This window comes from Siniperca chuatsi, linkage group LG18, assembly GCF_020085105.1.
Source record: "Siniperca chuatsi isolate FFG_IHB_CAS linkage group LG18, ASM2008510v1, whole genome shotgun sequence".
Lineage (NCBI taxonomy): Eukaryota > Metazoa > Chordata > Actinopteri > Centrarchiformes > Sinipercidae > Siniperca > Siniperca chuatsi.
The window spans coordinates 6529180-6546701 of NC_058059.1; the positions used below are offsets into that span (position 1 = coordinate 6529180).

A 17522-nucleotide genomic window follows, 5' to 3' on the forward strand; every position below is an offset into this window, starting at 1 on the left:
TGTTTAAAAATGTGGAGTATTTTTTTTTAATTGATCTGCACCGCACGTGAGTCATGTATAATGACATCCAGCTGGAGGTTGTTGCAGGGTAACGCAGAATGTACAAACACTCTCGCTCTGCCCACTCCTCTTTTCCACGTTTCCCATCATCCCTTTCACTCTCAGATGGATGGGGCCATTGAAAGTTTTTTTTTTTTCTGAACGGCGTGTGTGGTCTTTGTAGCCTGACACTAGTACTGCTGTACCTGTGTGTGGGTTGCCTTTGACACTCCACATTCACATAACAACACAAAAATGCATCCAGCAGAATACCCCAACACGGTTGCTTAGGTCTTTGTTTTATTTCCAAAAAATGTGGCAAAAAATCCTTCTGTTGTCCTCTGTTTAGTTTGCTTCCTCACTTTAGTGTTTGCCTTCCTGTAAAACACTCTGACAGCCCCCGTCCTTATGCAACTATTAGGTCCCTATAGACATGACCCAGTGTCCTTTTCTGTCCAGATCTTTACTGGGACATGGCTGGATGCTAATGGGTGTCATTGTGTAGCTTATTGTGTGTGCATCTGGCTGCAGGAACAGCTGTTTGTCCTGGGTGGTTTTGGCATGCGAGGGTGCGGTCCAGGGTCAAACCCCATGTCACATTGTTCTGACCCAGTGTACTTCTGCGGTGGCCTAGTTACAGACGGGACGACCGGTCTGAAAGTGTGCTAAATGCATGGTTGTGGCCCAAGGGAGGCAGTGGTAGATTTAGCATTGCAGGGAAATGGATGGAAGGATGGGTTTTGCTGCAGCTGTAACCCATGATCATGGTGATCTATAAATGGGCACATCTCTGTTTAGCGCCTAAATGGATAACAGAAATCTTTTCTGAACCATAACAGTGAAAGATCCTGCTGAGTAGGCTAACTAGAGCTTCTGAGTCAGCAAAAGACTGGTCAAAGGGGAATGGTCAAAAATGGCCATAATTAAGGCTTATTTCATATGCAGATTTTTCTGTGTTGTGTGTTAAAAGGTTGTATCTATATATGAGTTTTATAAACAATATGATATATGGGCTGTAAGTTTAGCAGTGTGTACTTTAGAATTCGGACAAATGTTGAGACAATATAAGTGCTATTTCAAACAATTTTTAAAACAAATCTAATATCCTTTTTTTTTTCTTTATGTCCCTTTTTCCTCTCTGTAGCGGAACCCGCAGACCTCTTGAAGATTTTAGATTTTCACAGTTTACCTGAGGGTGTTACAAAAACAACGGGTTTCTGCTCACATAGGAGGTCAACACAAGGACCCGATGTGGCTTACAGAGTATCCAAAGACGCCCAGCTCAGCGCCCCCACCAAACAGCTGTATTCAGGTGAGTATCTGACTCAACACACACAGTATCTCTCTACCTCTAAGAACGAATACCACCATCTCTTTTTGTGTCTTTAAGCATTTCTTTTTACAAACTAGTTTTAATATCATTTTTCCATACTACATTTCAGGTTAATCACTACAGATGTTTAATTTATAAGTTACAAGTTGTAACACGGTCTTGCCATCTGGTCACCTTTAACCCAACATCATAGTAAACTGGCATTTTAACATTTGCTGGAAAGCAATTTCTATTTGCTTCCACCTAGACTGTTCCTTTTCTTCCCCTCAAGGTTTTTTAGGGTTTTTTATTGGCTCCTGTAACTTGATTATTTATGTCAACTCTATCTTTGATTTATGGGATTTTAGGCAGAGTATGCCTGCTGTGTCATCTTTCACTCCCCTGTGAACTTGTTTACACCTTACTAAAACATATACTGTATGTCTACAGCTTTTACTGTAAGCCTTTTACTTGTAGAAGAAATGAAGACGAAATGAGAGATGTCTTGCACATCTGGACATTTTTGGTAACTGAGTTAGTCCTGTTGCTTAGTCACACACATTCAAATGTTAAAGAAGATTTAGGGATAAATACAAATAATGCATGTTAATTCCCCCCTTGAAAACACACATCAGATGCATGAGAAATCCCACCCTGTAATATTTGATGTTGTAGGAGGAGCCGGATGATGGAAAAGCAGTGAAAATAGGGGTGGTAGAGGGGAGGGAAATCTGAGGTTCCACTTTTGCCTTGTTCTATTGTGCTGACGTGGCTTTGGGTTACTGCTCTATGGTGCGCTGCAGTAGTACTTTCCTCTCTCTCCTCCCTCTCCGGCAATCTTTCCTTGCTTTTCTCCTCCTTCTCTGTCTTTATTTTCCCTCAAGCGCCATAATTTTTCCCTCTATCATTGCTCCTAGACTGCTGCTGCCTTGCTGTGTTTTCTCCCTTTGTGTTTCATATAAACTCTGTCTGGTGAGACATGCTAGGCTGCTTTTTCTGTATACTTTCTTGTTTTTTCAGTACAGGAATTTAAAACCATATTACTGTGACCCAGACAACTAATTTCTGAAATTACTGCGATTGGTGTCCCTGCAGCTTAAAGATATAAAAAGCAAAAAAGAGCAGTGATGTGGTTTAGATGCAGAAAAGAGAGAGAAATAATAACCCTTCCTGTGAGCAAAGCTCCCACAAAGTTTTGATTGGATGACAGCCCCATTCATGGTTCTCTGAGACGTTGCATTGGCCTTAGTGGACCTTTGATCCATGTCATGGCTCTTCTTTGGGGCTTAAAGTAGAGCCACAGGGCTCCGAAGTCTTGCATACCCTGTCATGCTCTCCAATCAAACAAATACTGTTCACTTTGAAGCTCTATGACAGCAGAGCCCATATGAGTCTCTGTTTAGATACACATTCTATAATTACACACATGCTAATCTGGATCATCCAAAATAACAGTCCACATAAAACAAACCAACTTGGAGGAGTTCATAACAGGCACCACATAGTCTTAAGGTGCAAACAGAATAACTATCTGTCTGTGGCTTGAAGGCCTTAAAATCTAGTCGAAGCGTCTGTGATGTGGTCCCTCTCTCGCCTCGACATTAAGAGAATGTACAGCTCATATATTCCAGAAGGCAGCTAAACTTGTGAGATCATTTTATCCATCTTTTTTTCCCCTCTAACTAAGTTTGCTATTGATTTATGACTTTGGCCCGAAGCCTGGAGGTACAATTTGCCTAAATTATCAACACAGCATGCTGCCTCCTTAAGCTAAAACAATGCCTTATATAGAAAACAAAGACATGCAAACATGCTCGTTTTGTTATGACTATAATGTTAGTAATAAAAAACACAGTAGCTCTTGAGAACACACTGGCCCGTGACCCCATAACCACAGTCTGTGACGATGTGTTGGAAAAGAGCAAGTGCAGACATGCAATCATTAGGCAAACATGTGGAAGGGATGATTCATTTGAAACAACTGAGGCACTGAAAACAGAGGAGTTCTTTCTTACCTTTATTATGTGAATGAGAACTGAAGAAACAGGACAGTGAAGCCGTCTGCCTTATTTAACTTTTATACCACACACTTCCCATATCTCAATAGTCTGTCCTTGTCTAGTAACTCTCTCTGCATCCAAATAAATCTATGAGAAATAGCATCTATGAGTACATGTATGCAAATTCAAATTACCATAAATCTCTGGTTGTAGCTTTGACAATTTGGGAAGTTTGTGCAGAAGAGTTTTCTTCACCCCCTATCTATGTTGTCATAATGGACAAGAGGCAGCATTAGCACAAACAGTAATGAAAGAATGATGCAGTGGCTCTTACATTGTCTCTGAATGGGGTAAGCTGTCACTTGGCATTCATATTTGTGGTCTGGACAGCTTTGGCTAGATGGCACTGGCCACTCAGTGAGAGCCCTCTGCTGCAGCCTACGGTGGGATTCAAATGGCTAAGCTAAGATCACAAGCTGTAAAAGTGATAATGGTGCTGTTTTTTGCTAACATGGCTCAGGAGTGACATATTGTATTAACTGCATAAAGCCTTGGACAATACTGACTGTTGCACTTACTGCAGCACTTCACCTGTATTTATTATCTTAAATATCCCTATCCCACACGCATATTATCATTTAATTTCAGCAGAAACCCGTCTCTATTTGTGGCTTATTACCAATAAATTGAAGATTGTATACATGCACCAAAAAACACAGTAAAATGAAATAGCTGTTATTAGAAAACCAGCTTTTTTATTACACAACACAAAAAGATAATTAACAAAATGATTATAATTATGGGATTCTACATGATAGTTAGTAAGCAGGGATGCATGATAGGGAATGTTTTGCCAATATCCGATGACCAATCGTTTTTATCATCATTATAGCTGATACAGATACTAATACCAGTAGTTTGCTCCTGATGTCTCTGGGATATCAATTAAACGATTAGAGTCTTAACTTCTGAGTGGTTTTGTCCTCTCATTTCTTTATGATATGCAATTTATCACCCTTGAATTATATCCTACTGGCCTCGGCCAATGAAAGGTGTGGACATTACCAGAATCAGAAGTTATCAGAGGTGGATCATAGAGAATAAGTTGCTTCTCCTTTATATTTTTTGCACACAATCCAAATAAGCTGTTCACAAACAAAAAGGCATATAATTATATGCAGCTCTATCCCTCTACCTTTGGGGGGGAAATTATGTGGGCCTTGAACTTGACAACACATAATGAGTCCTATATTTCCATTAGAGCCATGCACATTCGGGGGTCACTCAGCTGTATGCAGGACACACACATCCATCTTCTTCCTCTCTTTTGCTATGTGTATCTCTTTGTCCACGTTTCTCCCTTTTTTGCACACCAACATACAGGTACACTTATTGTCTCTGCAGCAATGTGCAATCCCACTGGAATGCTGCTTGTCTCACACAGAAGGAGGGATATGGACACAGTGATGACTGAATGACCAATTACAGGACACAAGACTTTCTGCCCCATTTACCTGCTTGTATGCACACTGACAGATAGTCAAAGGAAGATCAGTCAAAGTGCTGGCATAACTGCTGCCCTTCCCTGACTTTTTAGGTGTTCTTAGAGATTCTGTAAGTTTGGTAGATGAAGAAGAATAATTGACGCAACTTTAATTGGTTATTTAATCTGGAGGAAATTGTTGGGTCGTGCCTGATTGGCTGTTTGAGATGTCTGGGGTTGTCTTTGAGTGTCTGACTTTCCCAGACCCTTTTAGTCTGAAACTGATGGTGGTGGTGCTGCCAGTGTAAACTCCCAGGACTTCTGGCACCACAGCCTTTGCATTCCCACCATGTCCACACACACATAAACACACTAAATGAGGAATGAGGTATCTCTCATCTGGTAGCTTGAAGTAGCAGTTTGAGAGACACATTCCAGAGAAACCCGATCTTTTCTTAATGACCCCCCCTCCATCCCCCCACTTTGCTATGAGGTCCTGAGGAGAGAGTGAGGAGGAAGGGACACTGAGACACAAGAGAGTGCTCATTTAATCTTTTTCCTCTTCTCGTCCTCAATTTTTTATTTTTGTTAACCTCCTTCTTTCACCCTCCTCTTCTCTGTGTTTTGATGGAGATTCCCTCAGGGCGTCTCAGTCCTTGTAGTGATGGGAGGGAGGAGAGGACACACTGCATAAACATAAATCCACAAATGAGAAACCTTGCTGTGTAAATGCTACTTCAATTCTATTCAGGGACAGTTAAATTCTGGTTCCAATTTCTGCCCTCCAAAAACAGGCCTTGAATTTGAAAATTAGTCATTCTCATTTCTTTCCTCCCCCCACTCCCTCTTCTTCTTTGCCATGGTGTCTCTTTCACGCCTCAGCTGACCCTTGACCTCCACACAAACAGCCTGTCCTGAGCCAGCACTGAGTCAGTGTCTCTGAAACAGACATGGCTCATGCGACAGGATGGAGTGACAAACAGTCCTTCAGAGTTTCCCCTTGGGGATCAATAAAGTATTTCTGATTCTGATTCATCTGGTTTATTTTCTCTGATATCTCCCACCTTCCTTTTTTGCATCATAACATATATCACATCATAATATTCTGACCTCTAACATCTGTATGTATCTGTCACCAAACTCCACTACACAAGGTTTTTGAAGGGTTGTTTGTCTCTTCTTCTTCTTTCTTATGTGCTATCTCTCCTGCTGTCTGCCTTATACCATCCTGTTGAAGCATCTGTCAATTAAAGCAATGTTTCTCATATGATGCCAAGGTGAATTCCTGAGGGAGCACACTGCCAAGGCATGTGCTCTCCGCATGATGTGATTTGATGCCTGGCATTAATGGAGAAATCATGGAAAAAAGCAGGAAGACAAGACAGGAAGGCAAATAGACACTCAGATGCTGACTGGGTGAATGACAATGAAAAAAATAAAGCATAAAGTGAATGGATGATGGTGTCAAAAGTTTGGTACCAGAGCTTCTCTTTTCTTTTCTTCTTTCCTTTTCCACTATCTCTTCCTAACCTCAGGTTTCCACAGCTTTTTCTCCACAGCTTCTGATTGGCTATTTAAACCATATTTACTCCAGTGTAGCATTTTCCAGCCCTTCTCCTATTATTCTGAAAATGGTGGCAGAGTAAGGGGGTTTGATGGCTGCACGAGGTGCTACAAAACCACTGCAGCCACAAACCCTGCCTCTCTTTTCCGCTCGTCTGTAAATCTCTGCTCTGCACATACTGAACAGCAGGGATCAGCTACTGGAATCCAAGTGGTTTCATTGCTTATGTTAAACATAATCCAGATGGTTTCTCATTACTCCAGTGGTTTCAATATAGTCAGATCACCTCTGTTTTTTCCAAACTTAAAGATCAGAAAGCTCTGTTTGTTAAATGTAGTCTGACCTCTACTGTACATTAGCAAGCAAGAGTCTCCTCAGATGGTTGGAAAGGCCGCCCTCTTTCTGGGGTCTTGAGAACACCCCACTATGGGAATCTGTCTGGCAGATGTGCCTCACACTTCAGCAAAATGGAGGAAATAGCTGAGGTTGCACAGCAGAACCATGCAGATAGAGGCAAACACATCTTTTTTATGTCTGTTTCTGCAACTTTTATTTGTTTAAATACCAAATTATTGGTATTTCCATTTCCATACTGATGTGTCTTTAACTCTTTCTCCTGTAAATTTTTTTACTCCTATTTCCTCATCTCCACACTCTGCTGGAGCGTCTGTTAGATCGATCAGCTGTGGGAGAAGAGAGAAGTGGAGAGGAGGGGTTTGAAGGATAGTTCGACAAAGTCTCCCAGGATCACATGTTTTTGTCATTATGCTTCTCATCCTGTGCTGCACTGGAAATGTTCCACTTTGCACTTCTGCTTCTGACTTTTGTTTTTTCCTCTGACCGGCTAGTTTGCCAGCCATCCCTTTCAGATTAATCCTATCCTGTTACATTTTGGGCGCTCCACAAATCGCTGATGTTTCCTATCGGTGCTCAAAGCCCATCTTCTCAATTCTTCCAATCAAAACTATCTATGTCTGTTTTTCTTTCCATTAGAAGTAACAATAATATTTTTTATACTCCCTCTTGACACCAGAGAGCCTGTCAGCTAAAATAATAAGATTACAACATTCTGACACAAACATAGTATTTCATTCCTCTTACGATAATGAATGGTTACTGTTACTTATACCTCTCCAAAACTTTTCTCTTAGGTGATGTGTTCCCAGAGGACTTTTCCATCTTGGCCACAGTGAAGCCTAAGAAGGGCAGCCAGTCCTTCCTGTTGTCTGTGTACAATGAACAGGGCATCCAGCAGCTTGGACTGGAAGTGGGACGCTCTCCTGTGTTCCTGTACGAGGACCATACAGGCAAACCCAGCCCTGAGGACTATCCCCTCTTCAGAGGAGTCAACCTAGCTGACGGAAAGTAGGTGCACTCGTTGTCAAGTCGACGAACATCGATCAATCTCTCACCACAACTGTACAGTACACTTATAAAAATGCAAATCAAACTCTGCTTTTTGTTTATGCATCTTCCCCTCTCATCAAAGTCCAGGTGGATGTGTCAGGCTTTGACAGTGGTTTAGTTTGTTAAGCAGTACCTGGCCCAGGTGTCCATTTGTAACAGATTTGTTAACGACATGCAACCGTGTCAGTATTCATTTGTGATATTGTACATTTATTTAATCCCTTACACTTAATGTGGATTGCAGTGTCCTCAAATGTGGATCTTCTGCTTGCATGCACAGTGTAGAATTCTGTTTGTATCATGAAAAAATGGGATTTAAGAAAGAGTAAAATGAGTGTCTATTTCACTCTAGAAAACAGAACAGGATATATTTGAATTTGAACAAGAGGCCAAACACAAAAGGGGCTCTTAATAGTGCGTTAGTAGTGTGTAAGTAGGCAGCATGTAACCCAGTAAGTGTGTGAATTAACTTCACCTCTTCTTTCAGATGGCATCGAGTGGCCATCAGTGTGCACAAGCAGACCATCACCCTCATTCTGGACTGTAAAAAGAAGACCACCCAGAAGCTGCTCCGAAGCCCTAACCCCATCATTGATACCAAGGGAATTATAGTGTTTGGAACTAGAATACTTGATGAAGAAGTCTTTGAGGTAGGCATTATACTGTAACTCCTAATTTAAATGTTTTTGATGGTATTATTCTCAGTGTTTCCCACGAATGACAGGGTAATTAAGAACACATTACCCTATTTATAGTAGGTTATTTCTTATTTCACCATTTTCATTCTAGTTATCCACCTTATTTTTGTGTTTACTCACAGCTACTTTAATCTGCTCACCTTGCTTTTCCCTTCAGTACTCTTTCTTTTTTCTACACACACACACCCGCCCTGCCTCTTTCTGTTTCTGTCTCCCACAACTTGTAAAAACGGTGAGGAGTGGAGGAGGCTTGTTGTTAATGACCATGCTTATCAAAACGATCACTGTTGCTTTTTTACCTGGTCCGTGCTTGTGAAATATCCACTGTGTCCACGTCTTCTAACGTAACACCAGAGAACGTCTCTCGCTCTCTTTCTTTTTCTCTGTTTCTCTGCAGAGCATGTGCGATTGTCAGTAGAGCGAGGGGAGATTGTCCACTAAATCGCGGATGGTGTCGTTCTCTCGGATGGATAAAAAAGTAAAAATAAAAAATGCTAATTATAATTGGTCGGCAATTATACCTGGGCGGCCTGCACAAGTAAAGTCTATGTGTCGGAAACATTGATTCTGTAATTTATTAAGTTATTGCACTATTCAGGACTATTTGTATGTTGGCTCAGCGATTACACACTATGTTGCAGATGCACACTAGTTTTCCACTCAGCTGTGTCCATTTGGTATCATTTAGTGAATCTGTGTGAATTAGTTGTGACAAAGTGGGATGAGTGAATTGATTTATAGGTTTATATAACTGGTGCAATTTTGCATCTGTTTTTTAAATGTATTTATTTTCAAGGCTGTACTAAACAAGTCTGCACACCAGTCCTTTTTGTGGATGATACTCAGGCCAACTTGACTTTGATTTAAAGTCCTTAAGCAAATGAGATAAAAGCAAGTGAGATTCTTCAGTCTTACTACAGTACAGACACATGTTGCTGTGGTGCAAATGATGGTCATCCCCAATCCCCATTCTGCGTGCCATGGCATGGAATGCGGATTGTGGTAGCAGCCACATTCTCTATATGTGGATTTAGCTTGTGGAGCCCCCAGCATCTGATTCCCCGACCTCTGCTAGTCACCCTTACACATGCACACAATCACAAATCAAATTTAATTTAAGGTTCCATATATTCCACATCTCCCACACAACAACATAGTGTCTCTGAATTCTGTTCTGTTTCCAACTGTGCCACATTTGTTTGTTGTTTCTGTTGTTGCTATTTTGAAGTTTTGCCTCGGTGTGGCTACTAAGCAGTACTTTTTGCTTTTACCTAGTGTGAAGAATCACAACAGGATTTTGTGTGGATATTTGTGGGTCTTAAACACGACCCCTGGGAGGGACACACACATACACAGACACAGACAAAAACTCACACATAGAGGCACAAGGCACAAGGAATAGTGTTGTCTTTGTCCCCTCAGAGTTGTGCTTGTTTAAAGGGGGATTAGTCTGTGAGGCTGAGGCCCTCAATAATAATTAGTAACAGAGGCTGACTGATGTGACTGATGCTGAGCCAGCTGACCTTTAACCTCAATGCTGCTCAGCAAGAACAGACAAAATGAATGAAATATGACATCACCCCCCCCCCCCCACACACACACACACACACACACACCCACACCCACACACACACACACACACACACACAACTGCTCTGCCAAGCCATAGGGGAGATAGATATATGATGGGGTATAAAATTAAAACTTCACTTCTTGCCCTCATTCAAATACCATAGCCTCCCAACCAAAGCCACATTTCTATATCTAAGACATATTGTATGTACTGTACTGTATATATATGCATTTGTTTCCATTAAGAGTGTTTATGTGGTGTATGACTGAAGCAGGGAAGTACAACACTGTTTTATATTACACGGATTATGTTCACATTTCTAGTGAAGTTATTGACTTGAACTATTTAATGAGGCATGAATGCAGATGTTTGTGGTGTATGTTCGTGTATGTGTGTCATAGCTATTATTTCCACTAACCCTAATGGCCACTGGTTAATTCTTTCAGTTGCCAATAGGATGACTGCATGTATCCGGTACAGTTGTACTTCTGCTGTTATTTAATTATGGCCCGTAGTATACTTAGAATGAGATTGAGGTGATACAGGAACAATTAAAATCTTACCCAGCTATCAGGGCCACAGTAACAGTCCAATGGTTACCGTGGGAACAGACAGATATTTTGTGAGAGATGTTAAAAGCCCTCCTGCTGTGTCTCTGCCAGTTGGGAGACAGGACAGACTCCAGTGCGTGCAGAAAATGGAAAATATGCCACATAGTTTCCAAATTATGCTCAGGCTGCACTCCTTTCCTCCTCTTACTCCCTTCTCCCCTCTGTAGTTTAGTCTGATCCTGTGTTGACTTTTGCCAGAGTCAGTTACCACCAAGAGGTGTTGAGCATGAAAACACAAAAAAACCTATTTGATTTCACCGGCAGGCCAATTAATTCAGTTGACTCAAGAGCCTGCAACTTCCAGTCAATCTCTTTAGAAAAACAGCATGTAAAAGGGGAAATAAGAAGAAAGAGCAACAGCACTTTTGTACTGTCAATTTGAGAGAGCTGTTTTTGACAGCATTAATTTGTTTTCATTTAGAGTCTCAGTACATTTCCATGCATCATAAGGAAGACTGCTAAGAAAGAATTTTCCGTAAAAAAGAGATCATCAATGTTGAGAAGGATTGAAAAAGTCAATCACATATTTAAATACAGAGGTGAGGAGGGACAGACAATCTGACTTGATCACACATTTGAATTACAGTGAATGGTCTGTTTCTTTTTGCTGTAAAGTTCTTTAGAGGAGGTCCTTTACATACAGCAGTCAGGAGGCAAGTAGTACTTACTGTATGCTGAGGTGGTTTGTGGTTTGGTTTCTGACATGGTTATTGTGGTCACAGAGAGTGTCTACCCTCTGTAAGTACCATAATATTATTTTTTTTTCTTAGTAGGTTGCATATGAGTACTGTAGCTTGTGCCAGTAAGAACTATGAAGGTAATTAAGGTTATGATTATATAAGAAGACTGGTATTTAAACCTGGTAATCAATGCTCATCAGTTGCAAATGAAACAGTGATTACTCCTTCATAATGACTGTAATGTATGTTAGAATCAGTCATTGAGAGCCATTACCTTTAGCAAAGTCCAGCTAATGACTTTTAGTGATGTTGTTTTTCTTCATGACTTTAGGGTTATGGGTGTTGAGAGTGTTTATTTCCAGTGTATTTTAATCTCTGTTGTTCAGAATGTAGGGCCTGCATGTAGTCCATCTGCAGAATGTGTCCCCTGATTTCTGTGTTCACTGTTGTTTCCCAGTGAGTGTGCCAAGAAAAACCAGAGATAATTTAATGCCCATCCCTTGGTTCTAAGCAGAGTTCAGTGAAATAAATGGCTGTGGTTGGTTTGAGGGAAGACAAACGGTACAGACACACCACTTGGCCTCACTCAGAGGTAATCCACAGGGGACCTCAAGTGAATCGAAGTAGCCAAGGTGCAAACACAGCAGTTCTTGTCTGGCCTCCATTGTTGCAGCCAAAGCAGAGCGAAAGCATTCTCGTCCAGTATGAATGTGCGCGATCATATAGTGTAGTTTTTGTCACAGAAAGATCTGGCATATTAGAGAGTTGGAGCAGATGAGAAGGAGGTTTTGGTGTTGAGAAAACAAGATGTTCAGGATTGAGAGAGTGTGGAGGAGTGGGGAAGCTGGAGCAGTAGGTTCGGGTAGTGGAGCCAAAACCTTTGGGTCATACTCTGGAAAGAATGAGGAGCTCTCTCCCCACTGATGTCAGTCTTGGAACAGCAGCTTGTGCCACATGACATCATCCAGAGGTTTCCTTGGTATCCGCTGATAGGCTGTCCCAGACATGCATGCGTGTGGGTGGGGGGGTGATAAGTTGGGAAGGCAGGGTAAAAAAGTTTGATGGGCTTGAGAAGAAGAGGATTGAGGTTAAGATGTCTTGAAATAAAGGATTAGAGATGGAATGAGTGGGGGAGTTGAAGGCAGTGTGATAAGAGTAAGAGGAGCAGTGCAAAGGGTTGGGAGGCCTTTAATAGGGCTGGGATGAAGCATGTTGTGGGGCTCCCATGGTACAAACAGAGCCAGGAAAAAGTAGTAAAAACATGCATCACATGAGCTTGATGCTCGTTAAGAGCTTTAATATTGTGATGGCACGATGAGTTTTGCACATCCTGTTTCCTCATCTTTACCTCAGGACTTTTCTTCAGTTTTCCTGCCGTTCACTCAGCTATCCCTTATTTACAGTTTCAGTCATCTAAGGTAATTATGTATTCACCTGTAGAGGTACTCCTAATTTACAACTGTTCACAAAGAGTATGTACTCCAGTTTCTGAGGCAGTAGTAAAATTGGTTTGACTGATGCTGCCAGGCCTTAACTGGGCTTCTGTTTTATTATTTGTTATTAGCTACACTCAGTAGCTCTTGTAAAACTTTTGAATCAGTCGCTCCACAGTTCCACACTTTTCACAAATGTAGCTGGACTCTTTGATTTTTATTATAAAAAAAACTTATAGGTGTCAAAGCAGTAACAGGTCTACCTTGGGTGGTAAATGGATTGGAAAATGGCTTCTCTTATGGAGCCCTGTTAGAGGAGACCTGGAAATTTGATGCCCTGCTTGGGTCTTCATGACTGTCTGTCTGGTGCAGAAATATGAAGGGGTATTTAGGCCCTCTTTCCACAAAGCACTACTCTTGGTACAGTAGATCTAATCTCAAGTGGACTGCTCTGAACAGCAGTGTAAATGTTCTTCTAAATGAAGTTGCAAATTGTTGAGGATGCATTGAGATTAGGTCACTAAAGCCCTATTCAGAGGTGTGACCACAAATGAGTCCTTGATAGGATTGTCAGACACAAAACCACCCAAACATGGTTGACATGATTTACATACAGACAAGGTTTGGAAGTACGTACCTGAAGCAAGGTACAGAGAATCCTCCTAAGTGATCTTACATTCAGTTGCCATTTTATTAGTTGTATAGGTCTATAAGAGGTGTTTCTGTTATTTAGCCTACTCTCATTGATATAAAAGAGATAAAATAAGAGAAACACCTGTCAGTATAACACAATACAATTCAACAGCACCACAAACTGCAGCCTCCAAAATGATCAAAAAGTTGAACCAAGACCTCTCTAAAACAGTTTCAACAAGCACATTACAACATTATAACCTTCATGAAGGTAGGATTTATTGTGGTACCGTTGTATTAGACTGCATTCGTTTTAGCTAGGTGCACCGAATAAACTGGCAACTGAGACTATTTTGCTGCAATATCAAGTGCAAATGTGTAAGTTCTTTTTCGATCTGCAGTTTTCCCACAGATAAAATCAAGTCAGTGGGGAGACGATACATTTGAGATTGATTTGAGAGGCATTCTGACTCCATGTGTGGACTGCGATCTGTCCCAGCTGGATTTAGACAGAAAGTTTTCCAGATGTATCTGGAATTATTGCAGATTGAAGTAGAGCACTGTGTACTTCACTGTGTAATAATGTAACCATAATGTAACTTTTGAATGGTATATTGTGGCATAGTGTTATAGTCAACGATATGCCATAAAACACCAAAAATGTTTTTTCTAAAGCGTACAATCCTAATGTTCACCTTTCCTATACAGACTTGTATTGCTGTAGTCACGTTTGTCTGCATTGTCTTGTCCAAGGTATATGTCATGCTTCACTGGCAGAGTACACTACTTCTATACATTTCAGGCTGAGGAATGGGACATAGACTTCAGTAGCCCCAGATGGACATGGAATTTCCACCATGGATAATTAAGTGAATTTCCCTAACTCATGTCAGATGTTTGTCTTTCGGCCCCTTATTCCCTCTGTTATTCCTTTACTGCGTCAGCAAGCCCTGAAGTGTGCCCTCAGCACTTTTTGTATGTAGATTTCAGCAAATGGCCAAGCCAAACATTTAGAATCTACGTCTATTAGATGAGGCGAGCCGCTCTGGTTTCCACTACCTCAAATGAACGGGAAATGGGAATATGGCTGCCCATAGTCCTCAGAGACGTGGAATTAAAATCTTATGCAGAAGGGAGTGTGATGGGGGCTGGGAAGCTGAGGGTTGAAATGATGGAGAGGCCTAGTTGGGATCCAAAAGCAGGACAACGGCAAAGAGGTGAGGGTTAAGGTGCTGTGTAGTGGATAAGTGGGGTGGCAGACGGGCCTGTTGCTCTTGGCAGCTGCTCTGAGCGTTGGGATTGAGCTACAGTCTGGAGGGGAAAGTGTATGTGGATGAAAATGTAGTTGATATCTGGTAAAGCTCTCATTCTGTAAATTTGTTGGAGTGGAATTTCTCTGTAGGCATATGTATGTGTGTTTCTAAACATGTATGTCTGCATGTATGTACTTATACAGCTATGTAGACAATGTGTATCTAGTTTATTGTGTGTCCATGAACATTTGTGTGTGTGTGTGTGTGTGTGTGTGTGTGTGTGTCCATGCTGATTTATGGCCCCTGTGCAGCGAGCTGACCTCTGCAGTGTGTTGTATGGTTTTTGTGGTCAGGTTGGAGCATGCCCAGGCGCTGGGACTGTGAGTGTGCCGGTATGGGCTGGCAGTGGGACCAAGACCTGGCTCAGAGCTCAGGGGTGACTGTGTAAATATGTTGTGAAAGTAGCTCGCCTTAAAATGCAGCCAGAGCTCAGACCTCCCAGAGTCTTATCCTGGTCTGTGGGGCCCTCCTACCCATTTTCCTTCCATATGACTTGAAAAATGATGAGAAACTAGACTTGAGTTTTTCTTCTTTCAGCTGTTCTCTTAGCATTGTGTGAGGCGTAAAAGGTAAACACAGCCATTATCAGGTGTCCCCTGGGGATATGAAGTTGCTTGCGATGCTTGAAGTATGTGTGTGTATAAGAAAGAAGAAGAGAGCATATATGTGTGCAGTTCATTTTGTTACGTTTTAGTGTAGCAATAATTTACCCCATTCATTAGCTGTGCATTGTGATATGATGATTTTGAAACCGCACCAATATTGCTTTCTATCCCATGTATCATATATTTTTATTCAGAAGAGGGAACACAGTGAACTCAGTCCACCCAGCATGATTGTGGGTCAGGTTCAGATGGAGAAAAATATTTGGCTTCATGCTCATTAGAGCACTCTCCTGCCCCCGCCTGGACACAACCAGAACATCCAGCAGGAATATGTGTGAGGGCCAAACAGGGTGAGGTTTGGGACTGAAAACCAAAAAGTTGATGTGACATTTAAGTAAATAAAATACAGAATGAATGGATGAATCTGAACATTTTCAGCCTGGATTTGTTCTGCGTCAGTAATCTAGCTGTAAGCTGCAGCCCTCACTCATGAATTCATGTGCATGTTTTATGTGTGCATGCAAGTGTCTTCAGCAGTTTTTCTTTAACATGAAGTATGTGAAGTGAGCACGGCCGTTGCTTACAGCCACAGGCAATGGCTCTTCCACCAGAGCTCAACATGAGGAGTGCATTGGCCTGGAGAAGAGTCATATTTCAGCTGAGTCCAGGGAGATGCTGACAGCGGCAGCCCTGTTATTGTCTGAAAATTCTGCCTTAAGCACCACTCTGATGTGCCACATGATGCTTCAGAGTGAAAAATGTCACTGTCCCTTCTCAAATGGGAAAGATGATTGCATGTCTTTTATGGTTCCCCCAGGGGTTGGGGTGTGATTGTATAATTCCAGGGTATTTTTTCTCTTTGGTGTGCTCTGTTTGGGTGTGGGATTGGTGGTACTTGTGTGTCTGTGTTTGCATGTGTTGCTGTATATTAATCATTTTATATATGGCATATTTCAGTCTGCATTTGTGTCACATATCAGCTTATGTTGACGTGACTTTTGAGGTGAGGAATAAGTTATAATTTCCTGTTCTTTTTAAGTGTTGGGGTTACCCAATCCCTTATCGAATTCCGAATCCCTGACTCTGCACATACAGCAGTTGCAGTGTGGTTTCCTGTCATCAAAATATAGAGAGATAGCCTCCATATACAGTAATGGAGAAAATATGTCATGTTTTGATGGGCTGCTGGACTGAGTTGACCATTCAGCGCCAGAATACTAAATGAGAAATTTGGCATTAGCATACAGCTGGAGTACAGTATAGGAATATTTACTGCTTCCCTACATCTGTAAAACAGCAGCTTATATAACGTTTGGCACCAGAATCTGTCGAGCTACGTGTGGTGAAAGAGCAGCTCTGGCTCAAAGAAAGGAAATCAGAACCAGCTTTAGTGGTTGTCACGGTGGATCAAGACTTTGACAATAGTTTTACTGTGAAGGTGTGCAGTTTTCATGGGAACACATGTACTGTTTGCCTTTTATATCAATGCAGAAATAATTTATGTGTAAAGATGGAGCATGAAAAGGAAAGAAGCAAGCATCTTTTTGTGATGATCAAATACAAACATATACATTTTGCAGTTTAGTTTCCTATTATTGTTTATATCTGATCAAAATCTGAAAAAGAAGAAGTTTGCTCTTTCAAATAATGATATATAATTGCTATTATTAAATACAATAATTTGTATGAAATTGTGGAGAACCACTCTAGATTTTAGTCAATTAACTAGTCACAGAGAGTACAACATAGCCTGTTAAAATATTTGTATAATTTCTTCTGTTGCTCTGGAGGAGCTTTGTCAAGTCTGAGATAATAACCCCCGATGATGTCATGGTGATGTCATCAAGTTTATCTTGGATTGGACATGGAGTCTACAAATTTATAACAGAAAAATTGAGTTACAAACTGGTGTGAAGCTTGATAGACGTCAGCATTTACCAGGCAGGGAGGGTCTGATGAAGAGACGCTATGAAGTTGCATTATGGGAAATGTAGGTGCAGTGTTTTTGGAGCTTCGCCCATACTAAGGACTAGAAATGAGAATATCTTACAGTCTGCTGCATTGATTTTGACCATTCTTTTTTTCTTTCGCCATTCTCCAGACTTAAGTGTAATTTTAAGTTGCTAAAATGCCCCTCAAAGTAAAAAATGTTTCTAACTTTTATTTTGCCT

The 17522-nt window shown here is 41.2% G+C and overlaps 1 protein-coding gene across 3 annotated transcripts in view; it reads left to right on the forward strand.

Annotated features, from left to right (window-relative positions):
• The window catches only part of col5a1 (procollagen, type V, alpha 1), an 81270-nt gene that overhangs the window by 21157 nt on the left and 42591 nt on the right, over nt 1–17522 (forward strand). For all 3 annotated transcript variants that reach the window (XM_044175425.1, XM_044175423.1, XM_044175424.1), the window contains exons 2-4: nt 1184–1351; nt 7550–7763; nt 8293–8455. In XM_044175425.1, coding sequence (XP_044031360.1) covers nt 1184–1351; nt 7550–7763; nt 8293–8455 — 545 coding nt within the window. The remainder of the gene's footprint in view (nt 1–1183; nt 1352–7549; nt 7764–8292; nt 8456–17522) is intronic.